The sequence below is a fragment of the Gymnoscopelus braueri genome, assembly GCF_963280865.1.
Source record: "Gymnoscopelus braueri genome assembly, chromosome: 14".
Taxonomy (NCBI): Eukaryota; Metazoa; Chordata; class Actinopteri; order Myctophiformes; family Myctophidae; genus Gymnoscopelus; species Gymnoscopelus braueri.
Window position 1 is genome coordinate 48,459,398 of NC_137619.1, and position 22,807 is coordinate 48,482,204.

General features: G+C 43.5%; 1 protein-coding gene across 1 annotated transcript in view; it reads right to left on the minus strand.

Moving 5' to 3' along the window:
- The window catches only part of LOC308100678 (polyunsaturated fatty acid 5-lipoxygenase-like), a gene marked incomplete at its 3' end in the record, with an annotated part of 97,893 nt that extends 91,327 nt beyond the window's left edge, over positions 1–6,566 (minus strand). Inside the window, exons 1-3 of the mRNA XM_080449744.1 lie at positions 6,506–6,566; positions 6,010–6,178; positions 3,614–3,812 (exon numbers count right to left, since the gene is read on the minus strand). Of these exons, the coding sequence (XP_080305870.1) occupies positions 3,614–3,812; positions 6,010–6,159 (349 nt within the window). The 5' untranslated portion in view covers positions 6,160–6,178; positions 6,506–6,566. The remainder of the gene's footprint in view (positions 1–3,613; positions 3,813–6,009; positions 6,179–6,505) is intronic.
- Positions 6,567–22,807: the final 16,241 nt, after the last annotated feature.

Consider the following 22,807-nt stretch of genomic DNA (forward strand, 5'->3'; position numbering starts at 1 on the left):
TACAAGTTGATTATTATTTCAATTGTTATGTTCCACCTTAAGAGTAATATGCACCTGCCCACCTTAAGTGCGCAATGCATTCTGGGGCGTTTTCATTCATTCAGTAGCACCGGCTAGAAGAGCTGTGTTTTTGTTGGCTGTTTTTGTCGAGTTTATATACCGTCACCTATTCCAAATAGCGGGCCACTTCCGTCTAATGGTACGCTTGCTTTCACATTGCAGCGTACCGTACCCGAAAACGCATGATCCGGATCCGAAACTGCCTCCGGAGGTGGTTTCGGGAACGGAACGGTTACGTTTCGCGGGACGATTCGCAACATTCACACTAGCCAAGCGGTCTGGAGTGCGCACCCGGGACCCGAGTGTGAAACGGCTCTGAGTACTTCTTCCACCACTGCAGTCTTATTGTTACACTGTCAGCAGCAGGTGTGTCTCTCTGACAAAGGAAGTGTCCCACTTTACTTTACCTGAAGAAAGGTCACGTGACACTACGGTTGCCAACCGTCCCTTGAAATAAGGAATCGTCCCTTATTTGCAGTGGAAAAAGTACTCAAATGTTTTACTTAAGTAAAAGTATCAATACTGCAATGTATAAGTACTCTGTTATAAGTAAAAGTCCGGAATTTTTTTTTTTTCAGTAAAAGTACAAAAGTATTGGTATCAAAATGTACTTAAAGTACCAAAAGTAAAAGTACTAAAATGTTTGAAAATAGCAGATCTACAAGCTCACAACGTGTCGCATTGCGACGCGTTGTGAGCTTGTAGATCGGCTATTTTCAAATAGCCTAGGTATAAAATAGGGCTAAAATGGTTAATGTATGTTCTATAATGTAATATATTTATATCTGCAAAGTAATTAGTAACTAAAGTTTTCAAATAATTATAGTGGAGTAAAAGTACAATATTTGCCTCTGAGATGTAGTGGAGTAGAAGTAAAAGTATTGGAAATTGGAAATACTCCAGTAAAGTAAAAATATACTTCAAGGCATAACAGGGGCAGCCAGAGACGCATAATCCTCTGAATGCACACTGAATAAACTTTATTCAGTGTGCATTTCAGAGGATTATGCGTCTCTGCCTGGTGGAAAGGCAGTTGCAGTGAAGATCTTGAGAGATACAGGCGCATTATAAACATACATCCGTCAAGCCGTAATTCCATTCTCCTCAGTGTCAAACATGGGTGATTTTATTTCAATGATGGAGATGAAAATCATTCCAGTACCCGTGCATAGAGTGAGATAGTAGTGTGGTTTGGTTGCTGGGGTGGTGGTGGGTGTGCGCCCTGAGTTGCCTGTGGAAGGGGTATAATCCTGGGTAATGATCTTGCAGGTGATAAATTGTGGGCTGAGGCTCCATCACCTACTGTGGTTACACAGGTTCCTGTATCGCAGCCTTTACGTTCAGAAGGGTTAAAAACAGAGGTGTCTGAACCGCGTTATTATGGACCCCACGCCAGCTCTTGGCAAACCCCGCTGTGATTGGTCAGTAGTCGCTGTGATTGACAGTTCTCGTTTTTGCAACTATGCCTAAACCTAACCTTAACCCTAACCTTAGTAAAACTATGCCTAAACCTAACCTTAACCTCAGTAAAACTATGCCTAAACCTAAACCTTAACCCTAACCTCAGTAAAACTATAAACCTAACCTTAACCCTAACCTCAGTAAAACTATGCCTAAACCTAAACCTTAAAGGGTCTACACCATGAAAATCACTTTTTTCTTGTTTTTTTGTATTTTTTGGGGTCCCCAGTAGCCTGACACTCAGCCTGAATTTTCATTTCGTTTCACTCCATTATTCAGTCTGAAAGCCCTCTCAATGCAGAGGAGTTCTGAGATGGGGGCGTGGCCAAAGTGGGACTCCACTATGAGCCAACGCGATTGGTTCATACTGGATTGTCCCGATCCCGATTCGTCGGTCAGATTTTCAACCGAGCAACACCCGCCTTCGAAAGCGTCACCAGACCCTGAATGCTAGGCAAAGGATTCAGGGGGTGGAGCCAGGCTAGGTCCCCAGTGTCTCTTGTACCCAAAAAAATGTAATTTTTTTTAATTCAGTCATTCCTTCTCATTTCATGGATTTCCAGAATGGGCGTGTCTGAACAGGCGATCTCAGAATGGAAATGTTGATGATGTCACAAACATTTTTGATGGCAAACCCAATGTTAAATGAAAAGTGCCCGAATCGCTCCGAAACGTTTTCTACCCCCCCTAAGTGGGGGTCTACGAACAAATACTTCGGGCTCGGATTTTGGCTCCGCCCCCCGGAAGTGGGTGAAACAGGCACCTCAAACACTTGGTGGAATTGTTCAAAAATGTTCAAAGTGTTTTTTTTTCGATTTTGTATTTTTCTTAGATGCTTCTTTTTATGCAGAATTGTTCCATTTTTTTATAATAAAACAGACAGAATTGCTCAGTAGCCCCCCCCTGCCCAAGAGGACGTTTTGGTATTGCAGCTGAAAGTGCTGTATAAGCCAGAGACAATTGACTTGGGATGAGTATATCTGAGTGATGATTTAGGCTCAAACCTTTTGAAAAAGGTTTGAGGGACATACACCATATGATATTAAATATCAAATATTTTTTTTAAATTCATGGTGTAGATCCTTTAACCCTAACCTCAGTAAAACTATGCCTGCCAGGGAGCCAATCAGACAGGTAAGGCGGGTCTACAGTATATCCTGGAGCATTGGTGGGATCCATAATCATGCATCTGAACCTGTGACTATTAGGTTTTCCCAACTTGCATGGTAAAGCACACTATGAGTCCTAGGAAAGGGTGTGTTCAAGGTAAAAGTCCATTTCCAGGACTGACTGAGTTCAAGAACAAAAGTTTGGCTCTGTATCTCCTGCGGAAGACATGGAAATTGCAGCACAGGGCTATTTTGTGCACAATGAAGTCCTCTTGTGTAAATGGTGTGCACAGGGCGAGAATGGTGTGGGAACCCCCATTTTGCAAAGTGTGGTGCCAGCTATATTCAGGGACATGGTGTTGAAAGCTTCCTATGATGTGTAGCTGGGTGTATGGGGGTTAGAAAAATCTACAAGCAGATCCGGCAACATTTCTTTTGGCCCCGGGTGAAAAGGGATGTATTTGGTCTCATTAAAACATGCCACGCTCGTCGATTTCATAAAAAGTCTAATAATGGCCGATACATCGGTCAGACCGACGTACTATCTGCCTCTACAACAGACAAGGAAGACACACAGTGAGGTAGGCAGAGGGGATGATGACTAAACCAGTATGTATTTTGACCGCGGACTTGAATTCATAGATATTTTTTAGTTTTTGTTGCATTCCTAAGCCAATAATTTGATGACCAGTGGACCGTTAGGCAGCGGTTCCGGTAGGAGACACAAAGGAGACTCTTTGTGTCTCCTACCGGAACCGCTGCCAGTCATCCAATTTTTGTCTTAGGAATGTGACGAAAACTAAAAAATATCCATTCATTGAAGTCTCCATGGGGTGACTAATTGATAGGAAAAAAAGTCATTTTGGGGGTGAACTATACCTTTAAAATGAGTGTGATGCTTCATTAACAAATTTAGCTGGGGACCACCTGGAACCCCCCCCCCCCCCCCCCCCCACTTTGAGAACCAGGCTAAAACGACGTACCTCGCCCGTCCCGGAGCTGCACCTCCTTGTCGCCCACCAGCCAGCGGAAGCAGGGGAACTCCAGGTATTCCCCGGCCGGGGTCTTCACCGTGATGTACCTGCAGTACCAGTCGTCCTGCACCCAGTACTTCTTCTTCTCCATCCTCACCATCTCCACGACGCCCAGGTCCTCCCCTACGCTCACGTCGTACGAGTCCACCTGCGCGTATACAGCCAATGGCCACACAGCACATAAGGACATACGTCGAGTTAGATTGACTTTGTTTGTAGTAGTTGATGTGTGTGGCTGGCTGGCTGGCTGGCTGGCTGGCTGGCTTACTTAAAGAGGAATTTTGGATCACGGTTTTCTTACCTTTTCTATGATGTTATGATATCCTAGGATGAATGGTACAGTAGTAAAATGTCATAACTCCATCCTGTGGTCCGCCACAGCTAAACCAGAAGTCTCGCTAGACGAGATTTCAATCTCGTCTAGCGATACTTCTGGTGGGGCGCATTCAAGACAATCACATTGCATAGTGTTCTGTCACTATGAACGTCAGATCTAAAAAATAAAATAAAAAAAAAGCTTTCAAAATATGCAATCTAGCGCAAGACCTATTGGCGCGCGTTTTTAGCTGTGGCGGACCCGGGATGGAGTTATGACATTTTACTACTGTACCATTCATCCTAGGATATCATAACATCATAGAAAAGGTAAGAAAACCGTGGTAAAAAATTCCCCTTTAAGTAAAAGTATCAAATCTGCATTGTAGAAATACTCTGTTACAAAAAACGGAATTCAAAATTTACTTGAGTAAAAGTACAAAAGTATTGGTGTCAAAATGTACTTAAAGTATCAAAAGTAAAAGTACTAAAATGCTTTTTAAATAGCAGATCTACAAGCTCACAACGCGTTGCGATGCGACGCGTTGTGAGCTTGTAGATCGGCTATTTTCAAATAGCCTATGTATAAAATAGGGCTGAAGTGGTTAATGTATGTTTTAAAATGTAATAATTTATATCTGCAAAGTAACTGGTAACTAAAGTTTTCAAATAATTGTGGTGGAGTAAAAGTACAATATTTGCCTCTGAGATGTTGTGGAGTAGAAGTAAAAGTACAGAAAATTGGACATACTCCAGTAAAGTAAAAGTACCTCAAAATTGTACTTAAGTACAGTACTTGAGTAAATGTAATTATTTACTTTCCACCACTGCTGACTGACTGACTGGTTGACTGGCTGCACGATCATATCAGATTTGAGTCACATTTCAAACCACCATGGGAATGTGGTTCAAATGTTATTCACAAAAATCTGTTATCATGTGTTTTTTTATGCTGTTCAAACTTGAACTGCACATTCCAGAGGGCAGTGGATTGTGCTTATTTTATACAGTTTGATGCTTTTTTCCCCCCACAGTGTATTTTGTTGTTGTCCCGTATTCCCTGTAGTAAATCTATACTAGCATTTAACCAACGTTAGAGACTGTTGCACAAGCAGTGTTGTTTCATCAGTGTTGCCTTTGAGGTTAGTTCTGCTCAACTGAAAAAAACATTCCAAGGTACTGCATGTAGACATTTGATCCCAAACTATAAAAGAGAAAATTCCACTGTAATAACATATATTTTAAAGATTTTAAGCCTCCTTGCAGTGTCAGTGTAATTTTCTCTTTTCTCAATAGGTAAAAAGGTAAGACTGTTTGAGCTATTAACGTTTTTAACTTATGTTTTTATGTTATGCAATGTATTTTCTTTGTGTGTGGACCCCGGGAAGAGTATAGCTGCTGCTATTGTAGTAGCTAATGGGGATCCAAATAAAATAAACAAGAACGGTGCAGGAGACCAGTGGTGGAAAAAGTACTCAAATGTTTTACTTAAGTAAAAGTATCAATACTGCAATGTAGAAGTACTCTGTTACAAGTAAAAGTCCGGAATTCAAAAATGACTTGAGTAAAAGTAGAAAAGTATTGGTATCAAAATGTATTTAAAGTACCAAAAGTAAAATTACTAAAATGTTTGAAAATAGCAGATCTACAAGCTCACAATGCGATGTGATGCGTCGTGATGCGACGCGTTGTGAGCTTGTAGATCAGCTATTTTCAAATAGCCTAGGAATAAAATAGGGCTAAAGTGGTTAATGTATGCTTTATAATGTAATATATTTATATCTGCAAAGTAACTAGTAACTAAAGTTTTCAAATAATTAATTGTAGTGGAGTAAAAATACAATATTTGCCTCTGAGATAGTGGAGTAGAAGTAAAAGTATAGACAATTGGAAATACTATAGTAAAGTAAAAGTACCTCAAAAGTGTACTTAAGTACAGTACTTGAGTAAATGTACTTAGTTACTTTACACCACTGCAAGAGACATACTGTACATCATAACACTTCCATAACATAGACACGCCAACTTACGGCCCCCCTCTCGAAGTCGTTGTACAGAGGTTTGTCTAGCAGTGTTCTGTCACTGCAGCCCTCCGTGCCCACCAGGGTTATGTAGATGTAGTCATCAGTGCCCGCAAACCACTGGCTGCATGTGGCCACCGTCACCGTGTAGGAAGGCATGATGGCACTACTGCTCACACTGTAAAAAAGTAGTAGCAATACAACCAACAATGTAGACATACTCAGTTACAAGCAAAAGTCCTGTGTTCAAAAGTTTACTTGAGTAAAAGTACAAAAGTGTTTCACAATACAAAAACATTTCACAATATTTTTTTTCCAATACATTTCAAAGTGTGACAATGTTTTGAAAATAGCAGAGCTTGTAGATTGGTTAGCCAATGGCTTAATTGGTACCATGTGATGTAATAATTAATTCATTGTAATTAAAGGTGCCAAATAATTGTGGGCTAACAAGTAGGCTACAACGTTTGTCCACGTATCAAATTTAAAAGTAAAGTAAACATACCTCAAAATAGTTCTCCACTGAAGTTCAGGTGAAGATCAAACCTCCAGGAACGCTGAGCGGCAGACTGACTGACTGACTGAGGGACGCTGAACAAGACAAGCCTCCTCTTTGTACTCCAACACCCTCCTCCTCCTTCACACATTTCTAATCTAACACCATTTTGTGTGTGTGTGTGTGTGTGTGTGTGTGTGTGTGTGTGTGTGTGTGTGTGTGTGTGTGTGTGTGTGTGTGTGTGTGTGTGTGTGTGTGTGTGTGTGTGTGTGTGTGTGTGTGTGTGTGTGTGTGTGTGTTTGTGTGTGTGTGTGTGTGTGTGTGTGTGTGTGTGTGTGTGTGTGTGTGTGTGTGTGTGTGTGTGTGTGTGCAACAGAGCTGGAGGTGTGGCAGGTGTTTTACTTGACAGAGGCATCTAGAAATTGGTCTGTCTGTAGTGTCATATTTCAAGGCCAAGGTAGTAAATCCCCTTACATGTTTGAGATTTTATTTAATTTTTTCTAAATTTTTTATCCCACGATTTTGTAACCCAGTGCCAATTGTCTATGTAATCCTGGGCACTACCTTCCCTCTGCCAACCTAGGGAGGCCAGGGCCGAGCTCATGCCTCCTTCAATGCATGAGAGCCAACTGACCTTCTTGTCACCTGACAGGGGAGAGTTTCCCTGGTTGGACGTAGCGCGTGGAAGGAACACATTATTCCAACCAGTTCTCTTCCCCTCCATCAGGCGCCCCGGCTGGCCAGGGGGAGGCAGTATAGTGACCAGGATTACTGCATGTTTTTGTGAGGGTACCTACCCTAGGAGACAAGGGGAGAACATGCAAACTCCACACAGAAAGGCCCTTTCGCCAACCCCACCTAGGGTATGGGCACTGGTTTGAGATTTTATTAAAAGTGCTATGAGATATTTGCAGAACCGTTCTACTGTTTCACAAATGAATACAAATATCTCTTGTATGTAAAACAAATCCTACATGATGGAAGTGAAAGACCGTTGGATTGGGCTGAAACTTTGCCCAAGTATAGATTCATCACAGATCAGTGGTTCTCAAAGTGGGGTCCACTGACCCTTCTGGTTCCTTGAGCGGAGCTTGTAGATCTGCTATTTTCAAACATTTTAGTACTTTTACTTTTAGTACTTTAAGTACATTTTTATACCAATACTTTAGTACTTTTACTTAAGTAAATGTTGAATTCCGGACTTTTACTTGTAACAGACTCAGAGTACATCTATTGCATTGATACTTTTACTCAAGTAAAACATTTGAGTACTTTTTCTACCACTGCTGACGTGTACACAACATTTTTGAAAACGGTTATTCGAATAATCAAAAATAAATACATTAATTAATTTATTGAAATTAACACCCAGAAAACTGAGCACATTTCGATCTATAAGCCAAATCTAATTTGAAAAAAATATATTAAGAGTATATGAAAGCCAATTAAACTGTTTATACTAATGGAATCTTACACACCTGCTCCCAATAAATTACATCACCACAGCGCAAAAGTAGGTCAAATCAATCAATCTCTCTCTCTGGGAGCCACAACGAGAAACAGTGAATGTAGGTTTTCATAGACATTGTTTCTCTCACATAATCTGGCAACACCGACAGCCCTCGATGCGTGTTGTTGTCACTTCTTCTCTGCAACATGGCTACTCCCAGTCGGGCCCCAGTCGGCCAAAGAACTGAACATGTTCGGTCGGCTCTGGGTCGGCCGAAAAGGTCCCGACGGACCACCCGACGGACCCCTAACCGACTGGACGACTATATCGAACGCTTCCCGACGCCAAGTTGGCTCAAAGTCGGTCTGGTGGAGAGTGGGCTATAGATGACAGGTAACTAAGGGCTAAGCTGTTATTAGACGCTGTCTTGCTCGATAACAGAATATGAGCACAACTAGCTCTTCATCCACAAGTGTACTTCCTTATTCTACTCAAGATGACGGCCAGACTGTGCTTTACTCGTTTTAACCAGTATATTATATGAGAGTTGAGCAATCCTCTATGTTACACACTTGTATAGTAATGATCATTTTCCAGTGTGCAGGGATTTAAAGGTGATTTATTTCTCTCTGTAAACATACAGACAAAGGCACATTATAGCAACACTTCCACTCGTTGCCAACTCTGGTCCTAATCTGAACACACTATAATATCAATAAGGTGCATCTTCTTATTTGCATCTGAAACAACAGTCAATACTCTCACTCTTACTGGTAAACAGTATACAGAAACCACTCTCTTGTATCAAAATAATCACATCTATCATATACATCAAATATCACATTCACAACAGTATAACGTTTTACCCTTGTAAACAAAATAGATTCTCTTTAGCATAACTCTCACATTACAAAAATAATACTTGTGTTCCCCAAAACGAAATATATTAGCTGCATTACATTACTCTGGTTGCTAGAACCATAATGAAAACGTTTTACACAATACACCATTCCCATCTCATTCATTCAAGGCTACAGATGAGCTTCTTAGCCCAACTACAGGTCACAGTAGGTATAATAACAGGTAAGCATTTCTAATGACATCTAATGTGCATTCCACACACACATTTGCTTCACAGATACTCTTCTCTGTTTATACCTTCATTTAACATGTTCACTATCACTTTGATACACTTTATCTCATCATTTCTCACCTGTAAACATACAGACAAAGGCACATTATAGCAACACTTCCACTCGTTGCCAACTCTGGTCCTAATCTGAACACAGGCCCCTGCTGTCCAGCATGTGCCTTGCACAGTGCCCAAAGATTGCCTGTCCCAAATGCAATACCCAGAATGATAGACTGTTTCACAGCTTTAGTAAATGTATCTTATGTGCCACGCTTTAACCACAGTTCACAGAATAATGTAAACATCCTAATGAAATGAAATGAAATACAATAATGTTTCAAATGGAATAATAAATAATATATGGGGGTATGCCTGTTTTAGTAGTAAATAATATAATCATGTATCTCAATTCCCAATATAATCATGTATCTCACACTCTCCCCTCCAAAACAAATGTCGTCCCGACATCCCGTTTGTCCCAGAACACTCATGTCTTCAACAGGTGAGTAACAGTCACAGATAGGAGTCAGTGTTCATCTTCAAGGATACAGTTCTGCGCTAAGTCAGTAGTTCAACATCACATGTATCTCCCAGTTCCATGTAATGAGTCCATAGCTGATATCATCGTGCACTATGAATATCTGCTATTGTTCTCCGCCCAGTAGCGGGAAATGTGTATCCCCACTGAAAGGTTATTACCTCTTTCCTGTGCTATCACTCAATATTAGTGACCAACATTTTATGTTCTAACCATGTACTCAATACATATAGTAAATGTCACTGATCTTACGTGTCTGGCACATTTCAAATCAAAACAAAACAAATGGATTACACACACTGAACACTTAGTTTAACTCATGTTCTTGCTGAAAATTAAGTAAAATTGTAAACAAACTGGACTATATTCTGAACTTCACTTGTGTCCAGGAGCGACGCTGGGCCGTCCCAGCGAATGCAACAGCCGAGAAGTGCATGCCTCCTCTCACTTCCTCCACTCCTTGCTCCAGTCGTTCAACCACTTCATACAGCTCAGTGTCCCGTTGACTCGTTGCTGCTGCCACTTGACGCCCCTTGGTCTTCTTGGCTGCAGCTGCGTGATCTTGGACCTCTGGCCGAGCATCTTCGCCGCCATGACTCTGCTGATGAATTCCTACTTCTGTCTGCATCTCATGCACTCTTGTTACTTTACTGCTTGCATTCTTTTTCAGCTTATTTATATGAAATTCTGCTACATCTGACTCTTCTTTTTCAATTACAGTCTCAATAGATTCATTGATAAGGCGGAGTAACACGTGCCTCTTCGTTTGCTTTTCAGCTGACACTTTAACTTCAATGCACACTTTCTTCAATTGCTCCACACTCAGGTCTAGCAGCTTCTCACCCAACAGGTCTTGCAATACTTCCAGCGCCATTTTCTCATTAGTGTCCACTGTCCAGTCTCATCCATGTTGAGGCACTTCTCCGGTCCTGGGGCTGGTTCGCCAAGTTTTGTTACACACTTGTATAGGAATGATCATTTTCCAGTGTGCAGGGATTTAAAGGTGATTTATTTCTCTCTGTAAACATACAGACAAAGGCACATTATAGCAACACTTCCACTCGTTGCCAACTCTGGTCCTAATCTGAACACACTATAATATCAATAAGGTGCATCTTCTTATTTGCATCTGAAACAACAGTCAATACTCTCACTCTTACTGGTAAACAGTATACAGAAACCACTCTCTTGTATCAAAATAATCACATCTATCATATACATCAAATATCACATTCACAACAGTATAACGTTTTACCCTTGTAAACAAAATAGATTCTCTTTAGCATAACTCTCACATTACAAAAATAATACTTGTGTTCCCCAAAACGAAATATATTAGCTGCATTACATTACTCTGGTTGCTAGAACCATAATGAAAACGTTTTACACAATACACCATTCCCATCTCATTCATTCAAGGCTACAGATGAGCTTCTTAGCCCAACTACAGGTCACAGTAGGTATAATAACAGGTAAGCATTTCTAATGACATCTAATGTGCATTCCACACACACATTTGCTTCACAGATACTCTTCTCTGTTTATACCTTCATTTAACATGTTCACTATCACTTTGATTCTCACTTTATATCATCATTTCTCACCTGTAAACATACAGACAAAGGCACATTATAGCAACACTTCCACTCGTTGCCAACTCTGGTCCTAATCTGAACACAGGCCCCTGCTGTCCAGCATGTGCCTTGCACAGTGCCCAAAGATTGCCTGTCCCAAATGCAATACCCAGAATGATAGACTGTTTCACAGCTTTAGTAAATGTATCTTATGTGCCACGCTTTAACCACAGTTCACAGAATAATGTAAACATCCTAATGAAATGAAATGAAATACAATAATGTTTCAAATGGAATAATAAATAATATATGGGGGTATGCCTGTTTTAGTAGTAAATAATATAATCATGTATCTCAATTCCCAATATAATCATGTATCTCACATCTACATAAAAGTGAAGTAATGATCCTCAATCCCAAACGACTACACCCCAGAAATAAGCCAAAACCGCAACTGATAGGTATATTTTGTCGACAATATTGATGTATATGCCATTGTATCCTATTTTAGTGTGCCATCTCTGCATAACTCAAGTTTGCCTACCAATCCTATGATTTTATTAAGTTCAAGGTGGTCTGGAACTAATCCTAGTATTAGTTCTCTCCTTTCCTCTAGAGACTGCATGTGTTTTGAGTTGCACAGCGCACAGGCCCAGCCGAGGTCACTGATTATCTCTGGAGGAATACAATAACAGCTCATTGGAGTTAACTTGACCATCTATGACAAAGCCACAACACCTCCAGCGACGCCGGCCAAGGTCTCGCCAAAGTCTCAACCTACGAGCAAGGCTCCTCATGGCCAGATGTCATTGTCAGAGCTGATAACAACTTAATTTGTGTATAACTGTTGTGATCATTGACTGTTTAGGCAGAGAGATATTTTTGCTGTACGGTGCCTCGTGGATTGATTCTTTCTCTTAATACAATGTCAACCTTTTAATTTGAGAACCGGCCTGTGTCTGTCTTTGATTTCGTCTCATCCGTTTTACACTGGGTTTTCAGCTGTTTAACTACAAATAGTTTTAATTAACATAGAGCAGGATTTACGACCCTTATCAGCTCTTTTATCTACTTTATCAGCAACCACCAATATTAACAAGCCAAGCGATTTTACAGAAACCAGCCAATGATGCTTATAATAACAGACATGGACATGGCAACGTAGGTAAAAATATGTTGAGTTGAATGAATGAATGAATGAATGAATTTTATTTGTTTAGCGCTTTTCCAAACAAAGTTACAAAGTGCTTTACATACATGATTAAAAACCGCAAACATCAGCAAGAGAAAGAATAAAATAAGAAAACATAAGAAAACATAAACAAAAACATAAAAACATCAAATAAAATAAACAGCATTTAAAATCAGTCCATAAAACAATCCTTAGGAAAAACACTTTATATACAAATGTGTTTTCAAAAGCGATTTAAAAGAGGACACTGACTCTGCTAACCTAAGGTCCGAGGGTAGGGCATTCCAGAGCAACGGTGCCCGGGCCGAAAAGGCCCGGTCCCCCCGTGTGACAAAGTGTGTTGTGGGAGGATCCAGGAGGGCCCAATCCGAGGAGGATCTAAGCTGGCGAACGGGCTCATGAGGTTTTAGCATGTCCACAATGTAACTGGGGGCCAGTCCAAATCTATTCTGTAGCTCACGGGCAGCCAATGTACAGTAGGGCAGCCAGGATGGGTGTGATATGCTCTCTTTTCTTTGTGTTGGTGAGTAACCTAACAGCAGAATTTTGCACCATCTGGAGACGGGATATTGTTTTTTTATTGATACCTGAGTAGAGGGAGTTACAGTAATCTAAGCGGGATGAAATAAAGGCATGTATGACGGTTTCCAGGCCTGCAGTGGATATGAATGATTTTTATCTTGGCAATGTTCCTAATCTGGTAGTAGCAGGACTGGACTACTCTTGTGACTTGAGTGTGAAAGGAAATGGCTGGGTCAAAAATTACACCTAGGTTACGGGCAGTGAGGGTGATATTTGGAGCTAAGTGCCAAGTTCAGAGTGGAAGGAGTGGGTGGAATTTGGGGGGCCGAATAAGATGATTTCAGATTTTGTTTCGTTGAGTTGTAAAAAATTCTGGGACATCCATTTTTTGATGTCCGAGAGACATTCAAGCAGGCGGGGTATATTTCCTGTGACACCAGTTTTTAAGGGTATGTACAGCTGTGTATCATCTGCGTAGCTATGAAAATGGATGCCATGGTGACGAATGATGTTGCCAATTGGCAACATGTAGATTGTGAACAGGAGGGGGCCCAAAATCGAGCCTTGTGGAACACCGCATTTAAAAGGAGCCCGTGATGAGGAGGCCTCCCCAATCACGACTGAAAAACTCCTGTCCGTTAGGTATGAGCGAAACCACTCCAAGGCTACCTCATTTATGCCGACTAGGTCTTTCAGGCGTTCGATTAAAATTGAGTGATCGACAGTATCAAAAGCAGAGCTAAGGTCTAAAAGGAATAAAATTGTACAGTCACCAGAGTCCGCATTAATTAAAAGATCATTAGTCACTTTTAAAAGTGCCGTCTCTGTGCTGTGCAGTGCCCTGAAACCCGACTGAAATTTCTCAAAGACAGAATTAAAATTCATAAAAGTAATCAGTTGCGAGGACAAATTTGTTTGATTTTCGATAAAAACGGCAATTTGGAAATGGGTCTAAAATTATTTAAAACAAGGGGGTCAAGTGATGGTTTTTTTAAAAGCGGTTGGACCAGGGCATTTTTTAATTTTGAGGGAAATATGCCAGTGGACAATGAACAGTTCATAATGGATACTATATTGGGGGCAACAGTCTGTATGTTCTCCTTCAAAAATTTGGTGGGAATGATATATGCCCTGAAGAACCTCATAACTGTTTGTTACTGTGACAAATTCAGTATAGAAGGGAAGAGATGACAGTATAGGATTTTGGATCAAATATCTCTTTTGATCTCCAGTGCTAACAGAGCTGCTTGCCATGCCTCAGATAGAAACACTAACAGATGGCACCTGGAAGAGCACATGTAACAGCATGCTGCCTGGATGGATGCTTTCCCTCAATGTGTGGGGATATTGGTTGATGTATCCTACAATTACAATCTACCAATGCAGGCATTTAGCAGACGCTCTTATCCAGAGTGACTTCCAAGTGCGAGATCGGAATGAGCAGAGTAAACATTCATGATTCTAGTAAACATGATTATGATGATTCTAGTAAACAAAGTGCTTGTTCATCTAAGATTCCTGCTGTTGTGCTGGCATTATGAAGTAATAATAATAATAATAATAATAATAATAATAATAATAATAATAATAATAATAATAATAATAATAATAATAATAAAGCCTATCCAAAAAAACAAAACAGAGTTGAAACAAAGCAGCCTTCACTTTTAACACGGATTGTAAGCATAATTGATTGATTGATTGATTGATTGATTGATGTAGTTTATTTAGAAAGACATGAGAATAGTACATGACAGTACATAACAGTACATGGAAGTACAAATTCACAATACAAGGTCTACTAAACTGGAAACCCTCATTAAGCATAACGCTTGTTTAAGATGAGAACCCCATGCACACAAATCATGATGAAATATAAGAGGCAGGCAGATATACACACTACTATACAGAATGTCATACAATCAGCTTTCAGGTTACTGGTATGACGAGAGAAAAAAATATATAAATATATACAAAAGAGGAAAATGAAGGAGGGGGGGGGGGTAGGGGGGGGTAGGTTAAGACTTAGACAGGGGCCATTTTCGAATTGCAGCCTCCTGAAGGTGTATCTTTAGGGCAGTTTTGAAAGTGAGTAGGGTTTTACACTCCTTTACTCCTTTTGGTAGGGCATTCCACATTTTTGCTGAATAGCATGAGAACGAGTTCATACCCTTAGTTGAGCCAAATCTGGGTTGAACATGATCAGTGGAGCTGCCTCTGGTGTTATGATCATGGACTTCATTAACATTTTGGAAGTATTTTGACAAATACAGGGGGATCCCAATGTTGTGGTGTATCTTGAAGACCAGGCCCATAGCAAGTTGCTGTACTCTGTCCTCAACCCTAAGCCATCCAATCCTAGCAAAATGAGCAGGGGTTAGATGGGTTCTGTGATTGAGGCCAAGAAGTAGCCTTACAAGTTTGTTTTGGGATGTTTGGAGCCTTGTTTTTAAGGCCTTGGAGGTGTTGTGATACCATGAAGTGCATGCATAATCATAATGACCTTGAATGAGGGCCCCTGCAAGAATCTTCAGAGTATTCTTACTGACTAGGCGATCAATCCTCCACAAATAGCGTGTTGTTCGGTTGACATTTTTGATCACTTTTTCGGCGTTTTTGTTACCAGAGAGGTTTGCCTCCAAGATGGAGCCCAGGTAGGTAATTTCATCCTTTCTTTTGATGACATCATCACCCACTTTGATCGTGAAACTCTCTGCCTTGCTAAGGTTAAGACTGGACCCAAAGAGGATGGATTCAGTTTTACCCAGGTGTAATGAAAGTTTGTTATCAGAGAGCCAGATGCAGATCTTGTTGAGTTCGGAGCTGAGAGTTTTCTCAACCTGCAGCCTGTCCCTGTCCGAGACTAGCAGGGCCGAGTCATCTGCGAACAGGAACAGCTTGCAGTCGCAGGCCGATGACATGTCATTCACATATATCAGGAACAGTAAAGGTCCTAGTATACTTCCTTGTGGGACACCACAAGTCACAGGGAGGGGGGGGGACTGGATGCCGTTTACTTCCACCACTTGCTCCCTCCCTTCCAGGTAGGATCTCATCCAGTTCACTGACGTATCATCAAAACCTATTGCTTTGAGCTTATTGATCATAATTGGGTGATTGACGGTGTCAAAGGCCTTCTGGAGGTCCAGCATGACCATGCCGCAATATTTGCCCTTGTCGACATCTTGTTTGATAGAGTCGTTCAAATAGAGAAGGCATGTGTCAGTGGAGTGGTTTGTTCTGAAACCAGATTGGAATTTGTAGATTAGATTTATTTCGGCAAGATACTTATTGACCTGTTCATAGACTATTTTTTCCATGACTTTCGAGATGGAGCTAAGAATAGAAATAGGGCGGTAGTTGCCAGGGTCTAATTTGTTTCCTTTTTTGTACAGAGGGGTCACCCTTGCTTTTTTGAAATCGTTAGGGACCCGTCCCTGTATGATGGAGAGGTTTATTATGTGGGTAATAATTGGAGCAATGGAGGCGGCCGAGTCTTTTAGAAATTTGGCGGGGATATTGTCGAGGCCTGTGGCTTTGTGTTGATGAAGAGCACTCAATTTTTTAAACACCTCTTCTGTTTTCACAGGGGAGAGTTTAAAATCATCTTTCCGTACACCCTGTTTTTCGTAAAATGAGTCAACATGCTCTTCACCATAGCACCCAGAGTGAGGGGGTAGTTTTTCAACCAAATCTGAGGTTATGGTCGTGAAGAATATGTTGAGGATTTTACTCACTTCATGTTTGGATGTGATGAGAGTGTCATTCACCTTGAGGCTTATGTTTGTAAACCTGGTTTTCAATTTCTTGCTGCAGCCTAGTAGGTTGTTGAATAGCTTCCAAAGCTCTCGTGGTTTGCTTTTATTTTCCTCAATTTTGTCATCGAGGAAGCTTTTTTCTGCTAATTCGAGCATGCGATTAACCTTGTTTCTTAGCTTGTTTCTTTCTTTTACAAGTTTAGCTACGTGGGATTCGAGACCTTTGTTAAAACACCTGGCGAGTTTGATCCTACCTTTATGAAGCTCAGAACACTTTTTGTTTCTGACCTTCATGGCAGTAAGGATGTCTGAATTCATCCATGGTACCGGGCGGGTTTTGACCCTGTTGGTTTTCATGGGAGCCACACTGTCCAAAATTTGAATGAATTTGGTTTTGAAACCAAGCCAAGATTCGTCTACCTGTGTGCTGTTTAGTACGTCGGACCAGTCCAGTTCCTCTAGCCTGTGATCTAAGTCCTCACTCTTATAGTTTTTGAGGTCTCTGATCGTGACTGATTTGTGGTAACCGTTCTTAGGTTTACGTTTCTTTCTGGTGCAGAAGATCATGTTATGATCAGATATGCCACAGGTAGAAACACCACTATTGAGGATTTTGTCCTTGTCCGTTGTTAGAATGAGATCTATGGTAGTTTGAGTGGAAACACACAGTCTTGTGGGCTGGGTGATTAGCTGGTGGAGTGAGTGCCGATGACAAAACCCCTTGAATGACTTACACACTGACGCTTCCTTACGGAGCATGTCTGTGTTAAAGTCACCAAGAAGTATCGTCTCCGCACACTCCACCTTAGCTAAACACTCCTCAAGTCTTTCATAGAAATCAGTCTGGTTAGGAGGTCTGTATATGGTACCGACTAGCACAGGCTTGGCATTTTTTAAAATGATCTCGACCCACACAGCTTCAATGGCTGCATCCTTCAGGTCTTCGCGAAGGATGCAGTCATTGTCCTTATGTACATACATGCATACACCACCACCGTTTCTCCCATTAATGCTCCTATCATTTCTGAAGAGTTTGTAGTTTTCAATTTCAATCTCAGAGTCCTCTATCGTATGATCAAGTTTAGTTTCAGAGAAAGTTAAAATGTCAACCTTACCATCATAAAACATCTGCCTGATTTGTGTTAGCTTGCTTCCTACAAGGGAATTCACATTGAGGTGAATCATGTGCAAGCCAACACCAAACGATTTGATCATTTGATCAATGGAGAGGTGTTTGTCCACAGAGATATCAAGTTGAGGAGCAGTATCGGGGGGGGAGGGGGGTGTTGTGGTGTTAGCGTCCATCAAAGCATCTGTTCCGTCGTAGGCAACTAGCTGTGGGGGTTGGGGGGCGGTGGGGGGCCTTTGTCTGGTTCTCGGAGGTAAGCAACCAGCTGTGGAGCTTGGGGGGTGGGGGGATGGGGGGGGCCTTCGTCTGTGTTCTCGTGGTCCATCCTGGTCCCTGCGCCGCCTGAAACCACCAGAAGATGTGTCCGTGGATCGGCTTCTTCGGTCGCGCAGCGTCTCTCCGTAGGACGTCGTGGTGCGTCGAGGACGGCTGCGGTGTCGATGTAGTCCGAGGGTGCGTTGGCTTGCTGGGACAGAAAGCTTGCGGTGTTAGCCTGGCGTTGTTGTTGTTCCCCGTTGCCGTTGGCAACGTTAGCAACGTTAGCAACGCTAGCTACGTTGGCAAAGTTTTCCTCCCTCGCCAGACAGGCAGAAGTTTGCCTGGTGGTAACTGGGCCTGGATTAACGTGGATATCACCCGACAGGAGAAGAAATAGGATGATTATATATCTTCGGTCCATGCGTCCTGTCGGGGGCGCGTTCTTCTTTCTAGCCGAATTCATGGCCAGGAGTGTATGGAGAGCTCCAGCTGCGAATCCCAGATGTTTCGTTGATTCTGTCGAGCCGATCAGATAGAAGTCGGAGTGTTTTTCATTTTTCATTTCCCGTGGATTCCCCTTTTCTGTCTCCATCAGGTGTAGATTCTGTGGATATTCGAGGAATGAATCCGTCGTCCACAGAAGGATGAAGATGAGAAGTAAATCCAGTGAAAAACTGGCAAAAATGTTGCCGTGAGTGCGAGAGCTCGTTCGCCCGAGAGCTCGTTCGTGAGAGCTAGGTCGGGAGCTAGTTCGCATGCGACCGTCCATCTCGGCGTCTAGACTAGAGCTGCAGTAGGGAGCGCCATGGAGTACGGCTGCTTTCGTCATCGCTCCGTAACGTCGCAACGTTTTTCCATCTTTTTAGTATTTTTTAGCCTTCTCTTTTTTTCCTACACCGTTGGGTGTCTGAGGAGTTATGACAGACAAGCACTTATGGACATCAGCACAGCGATTACACACAGAATTCCGGACTTTTTTGCGGAAAATCCTCCACTCGGTTGGATGGGGGGAGGGGTTCCCTTTGTCCCGGCCGGGACACTAGCACGGAAACGGCGAAGAAGGCGCCCAGGTCGACGAGGGAAAAGAGCGGGTCTCCTCGTAAGAACAACAAAACGTGGATATAAACCTGCACTGCCTTCAATCCTGCTAGCGAACGTTAGATCTCTGTGTGAATCAAGAACAGTGACCACTATGGACGACTTACTGGCGCGCGTTAAATACAACGCAGAGACGAGGAGCACTTGTATTGTTGTGCTAACAGAGACGTGGCTAACGGAGTTAGCATCTGATTCTTCCATCACTCCCCCTGGTTTCACCGTGTATAGAAAAGACAGAGACACTGTACTAAGCGGTAAGCAACGTGGGGGGGGAGTTTGTGCCTTGATCAACAACAACTGGTGCAAAGATGTTAAAATCCTAGATAGTCACTGCTCACCAGACCTTGAACTTTTAATCATAGCCTGCCGTCCTTTCTACCTACCACGCGACTTCAGCATTGTGATTGTAGCCGTTGTTTACATTCATCCTGGAGCTAATAAGGACACAGCTATGAGGGAATTACACCAGGCGATCAGTGCACAAGAAAATCGCCACCCGGACTGCGCAGTCATCTGCCTAGGCGACTTCAACCGGACAGACTTAAAAAAGGTCTTTCCCAAATTCCACCAGCATGTCGCCTGCAGCACCCGTGGTGACAATATTCTTGACCACTGCTACACGCCCTTCAAGGATGGATACAAAGCTCTCCGCCGCCCACCGCTAGGAAGCTCTGACCACTACGCCATCCAGCTGCTACCTGCCTACAAACAGAGGCTAAAAAGGGAGCCGGTCATTGAGAAGGAAATCCGAATCTGGTCTGAGGACACAGACGCTATGCTACAATCCTGCTTCTACCAGACTGACTGGGGGATGTTTAAGAACGCCGCTGGGAATAACATCAACGAACTCTCAGACTCAGTCACTGGCTTTATCAGTAAGTGCATAGATGACATAGTCCCAAAAAAGACAGTTCGGATCTATCCCAATCAGAAACCATGGATGGACAGCGGAGTACGTGCACATCTGCATGAACGGGATGCTGGTTTCAAATCTGGCGACGTGGAAACACGCAACACGACGCGCGCGGCCCTAAACAGCGCCATCAGGAAGGCGAAAAAGGCCTACACAAAAAAGATGCAAGACAAACTCAGCAATGGCGACATCAGGAGCACATGGCAGGCGGTACACACCTTGACAGACTGCAAAACAAGAACCAGAAGCGAGGTGAACCCGCCTGCCTCCCTCCCCAACGAACTGAACACTTTCTACGGCCGGTTTGAGATCAGCCCCAACCGCGGCAGCCAAGCGGGGCCATCAGCAGCACCAGCAGAGGAGAACCCTCTAACCATCTCGGAGATAGAAGTGCGTACAGCCTTCGCACGGGTCAACATCCACAAGGCAGCCGGACCTGATGGGATTCCAGGCCGGGTCCTTAAGGCATGTGCAGACCAGCTGGCGGGTGTCTTCGCTGACATCTTTAACCTCTCCCTCTCCCAGGCTGTGGTCCCTGCAGGGTTCAAAATGTCAACCATTGTGCCCATTCCCAAAAAGGCCAAAGTGACATGCCTGAACGACTGGAGACCTGTCGCTCTCACCCCGATCGTCAGCAAGTGCTTCGAGAAACTGGTGAGGGAATACATCAGCTCCACGCTACCTGCCTCGCTGGATCCGTGGCAGTATGCATACCGCAAAAACAGATCCACCGACGACGCTATTGCCATGGCTCTCCACACCGTCCTCTCGCACATGGACAACAAGCTGCTGAAGGACAAATATGTACGTATGCTGTTCGTGGACTACAGCTCAGCATTCAACACCATTGTCCCAGCAATACTTGACAAAAAGCTCAGAGACCTAGGGCTACACCCAAGCATGTGCGACTGGATACAGGACTTCTTGTCCAACCGACATCAGGTGGTGAGAATGGGCAGCATCACATCCGACCCCCTGACCCTCAACACCGGAGCTCCATGAACTGTACAAAAAGCGGTGCGTGGTCAAAGCCAAGCGCATCATCAAGGACAAACACCACCCAAGTCACAGACTGTTCAAACCCCTACAACGACCGCGACCGGGCAAGGGGCTCTACCGCAGTATCAAGAGTTCCACCACCAGGTACTGGTGTAGTTTTAATCCGGCTGCTGTCGGGATGCTGAATGAGGCATAAGCAGCAAGGCTTGTGCCTCATTCAGCAGCCTGACAGCAGGCGGTGCAAAACCTTTCTGGCTCTTCCTGAACACACCTGTGGATTATACCAGGGACAATGACTTGGACTTAGCTCCCCCTCGGACACACCTGTGGACTACACCAGGTACAAATGACTTTTTTGCTGCACTCCCTCATGGAGCTACTTGCGGATTATACTAGGGTCAGTCCACCCTAGGTGGACCCGCACTGACGTTTTGCACCTTAATCCCATGTATAACGCACTGACTTTTTTGTCTTTTTTATTGTGCTTTTTTTCTCTAAGCACCTTAACGTCCATATGTATATCATGCACAGTATAAGTATAACATGCACAGTATACATACATTGCTGCTATGCTCAGGCACCTTAGTTTTTTTTTATTATCTCAGGTACTTTGTAAATATGTAGATAACTTGTCTGGCCTTCTGTTGCTCTCTTGTTTTGATCTCCTTCCCACTTGCCCCCCACCCCTCTTCTTCTCCCCCCCCCCTCTTCTTTCTATGGAAATTAACGTTGCGATGGGAACGATGTACAAAAACGAATTTCACCCACTTCTTTACCTTGTAAACCTGTGATGTGACAATAAAACTGATTCTGATTCTGATTCTGATTCTGATTCTGAAAACTGCACTTTTCTGACCTCTGACCTCACTGGACGGTCCGCCACACTTTTTTTACATCTCTCGGGCTTATCCGAGAGTGTGGCGTTGTAGGGGAGGTGTCCCCGCACGCGTGCGTATGTCAGAAGTGTCGGCAGTGTCCGCCGGCGCCGGTCCAGTGTCCACCGTTGTCTGAAAACTGCACTTTTCTGACCTCTGACCTCACTGGACGGTCCGCCACACTTTTCATTACACCTCTCGGGCTTATCCGAGAGTCTGGCGTTGTAGGGGAGGTGTCCCCGCACGCGTGCGTATGTCAGAAGTGTCGGCAGTGTCCGCCGGCGCCGGTCCAGTGTCCACCGTTGTCTGAAAACTGCACTTTTCTGACCTCTGACCTCACTGGACGGTCCGCCACACTTTTCTTTACACCTCTCGGGCTTATCCGAGAGTATGGCGTTGTAGGGGAGGTGTCCCCGCACGCGTGCGTATGTCAGAAGTGTCGGCAGTGTCCGCCGGCGCCGGTCCAGTGTCCACCGTTGTCTGAAAACTGCACTTTTCTGACCTCTGACCTCACTGGACGGTCCGCCACACTTTTCTTTACACCTCTCGGGCTTATCCGAGAGTGTGGCGTTGTAGGGGAGGTGTCCCCGCACGCGTGCGTATGTCAGAAGTGTCGGCAGTGTCCACCGGTGCCTGTCCAGTGTCCACTGTTGTCTGAAAACGGCACTTTTCTGACCTCTGACCTCACTGGACGGTCCGCCACACTTTTTTTTACACCTCTCGGGCTTATCCGAGAGTGTGGCGTTGTAGGGGAGGTGTCCCCGCACGCGTGCGTATGTCAGAAGTGTCGGCTGTGTCCGCCGGCGCCGGTCCAGTGTCCACTGTTGTCTGAAAACTGCACTTTTCTGACCTCTGACCTCACTGGACGGTCCG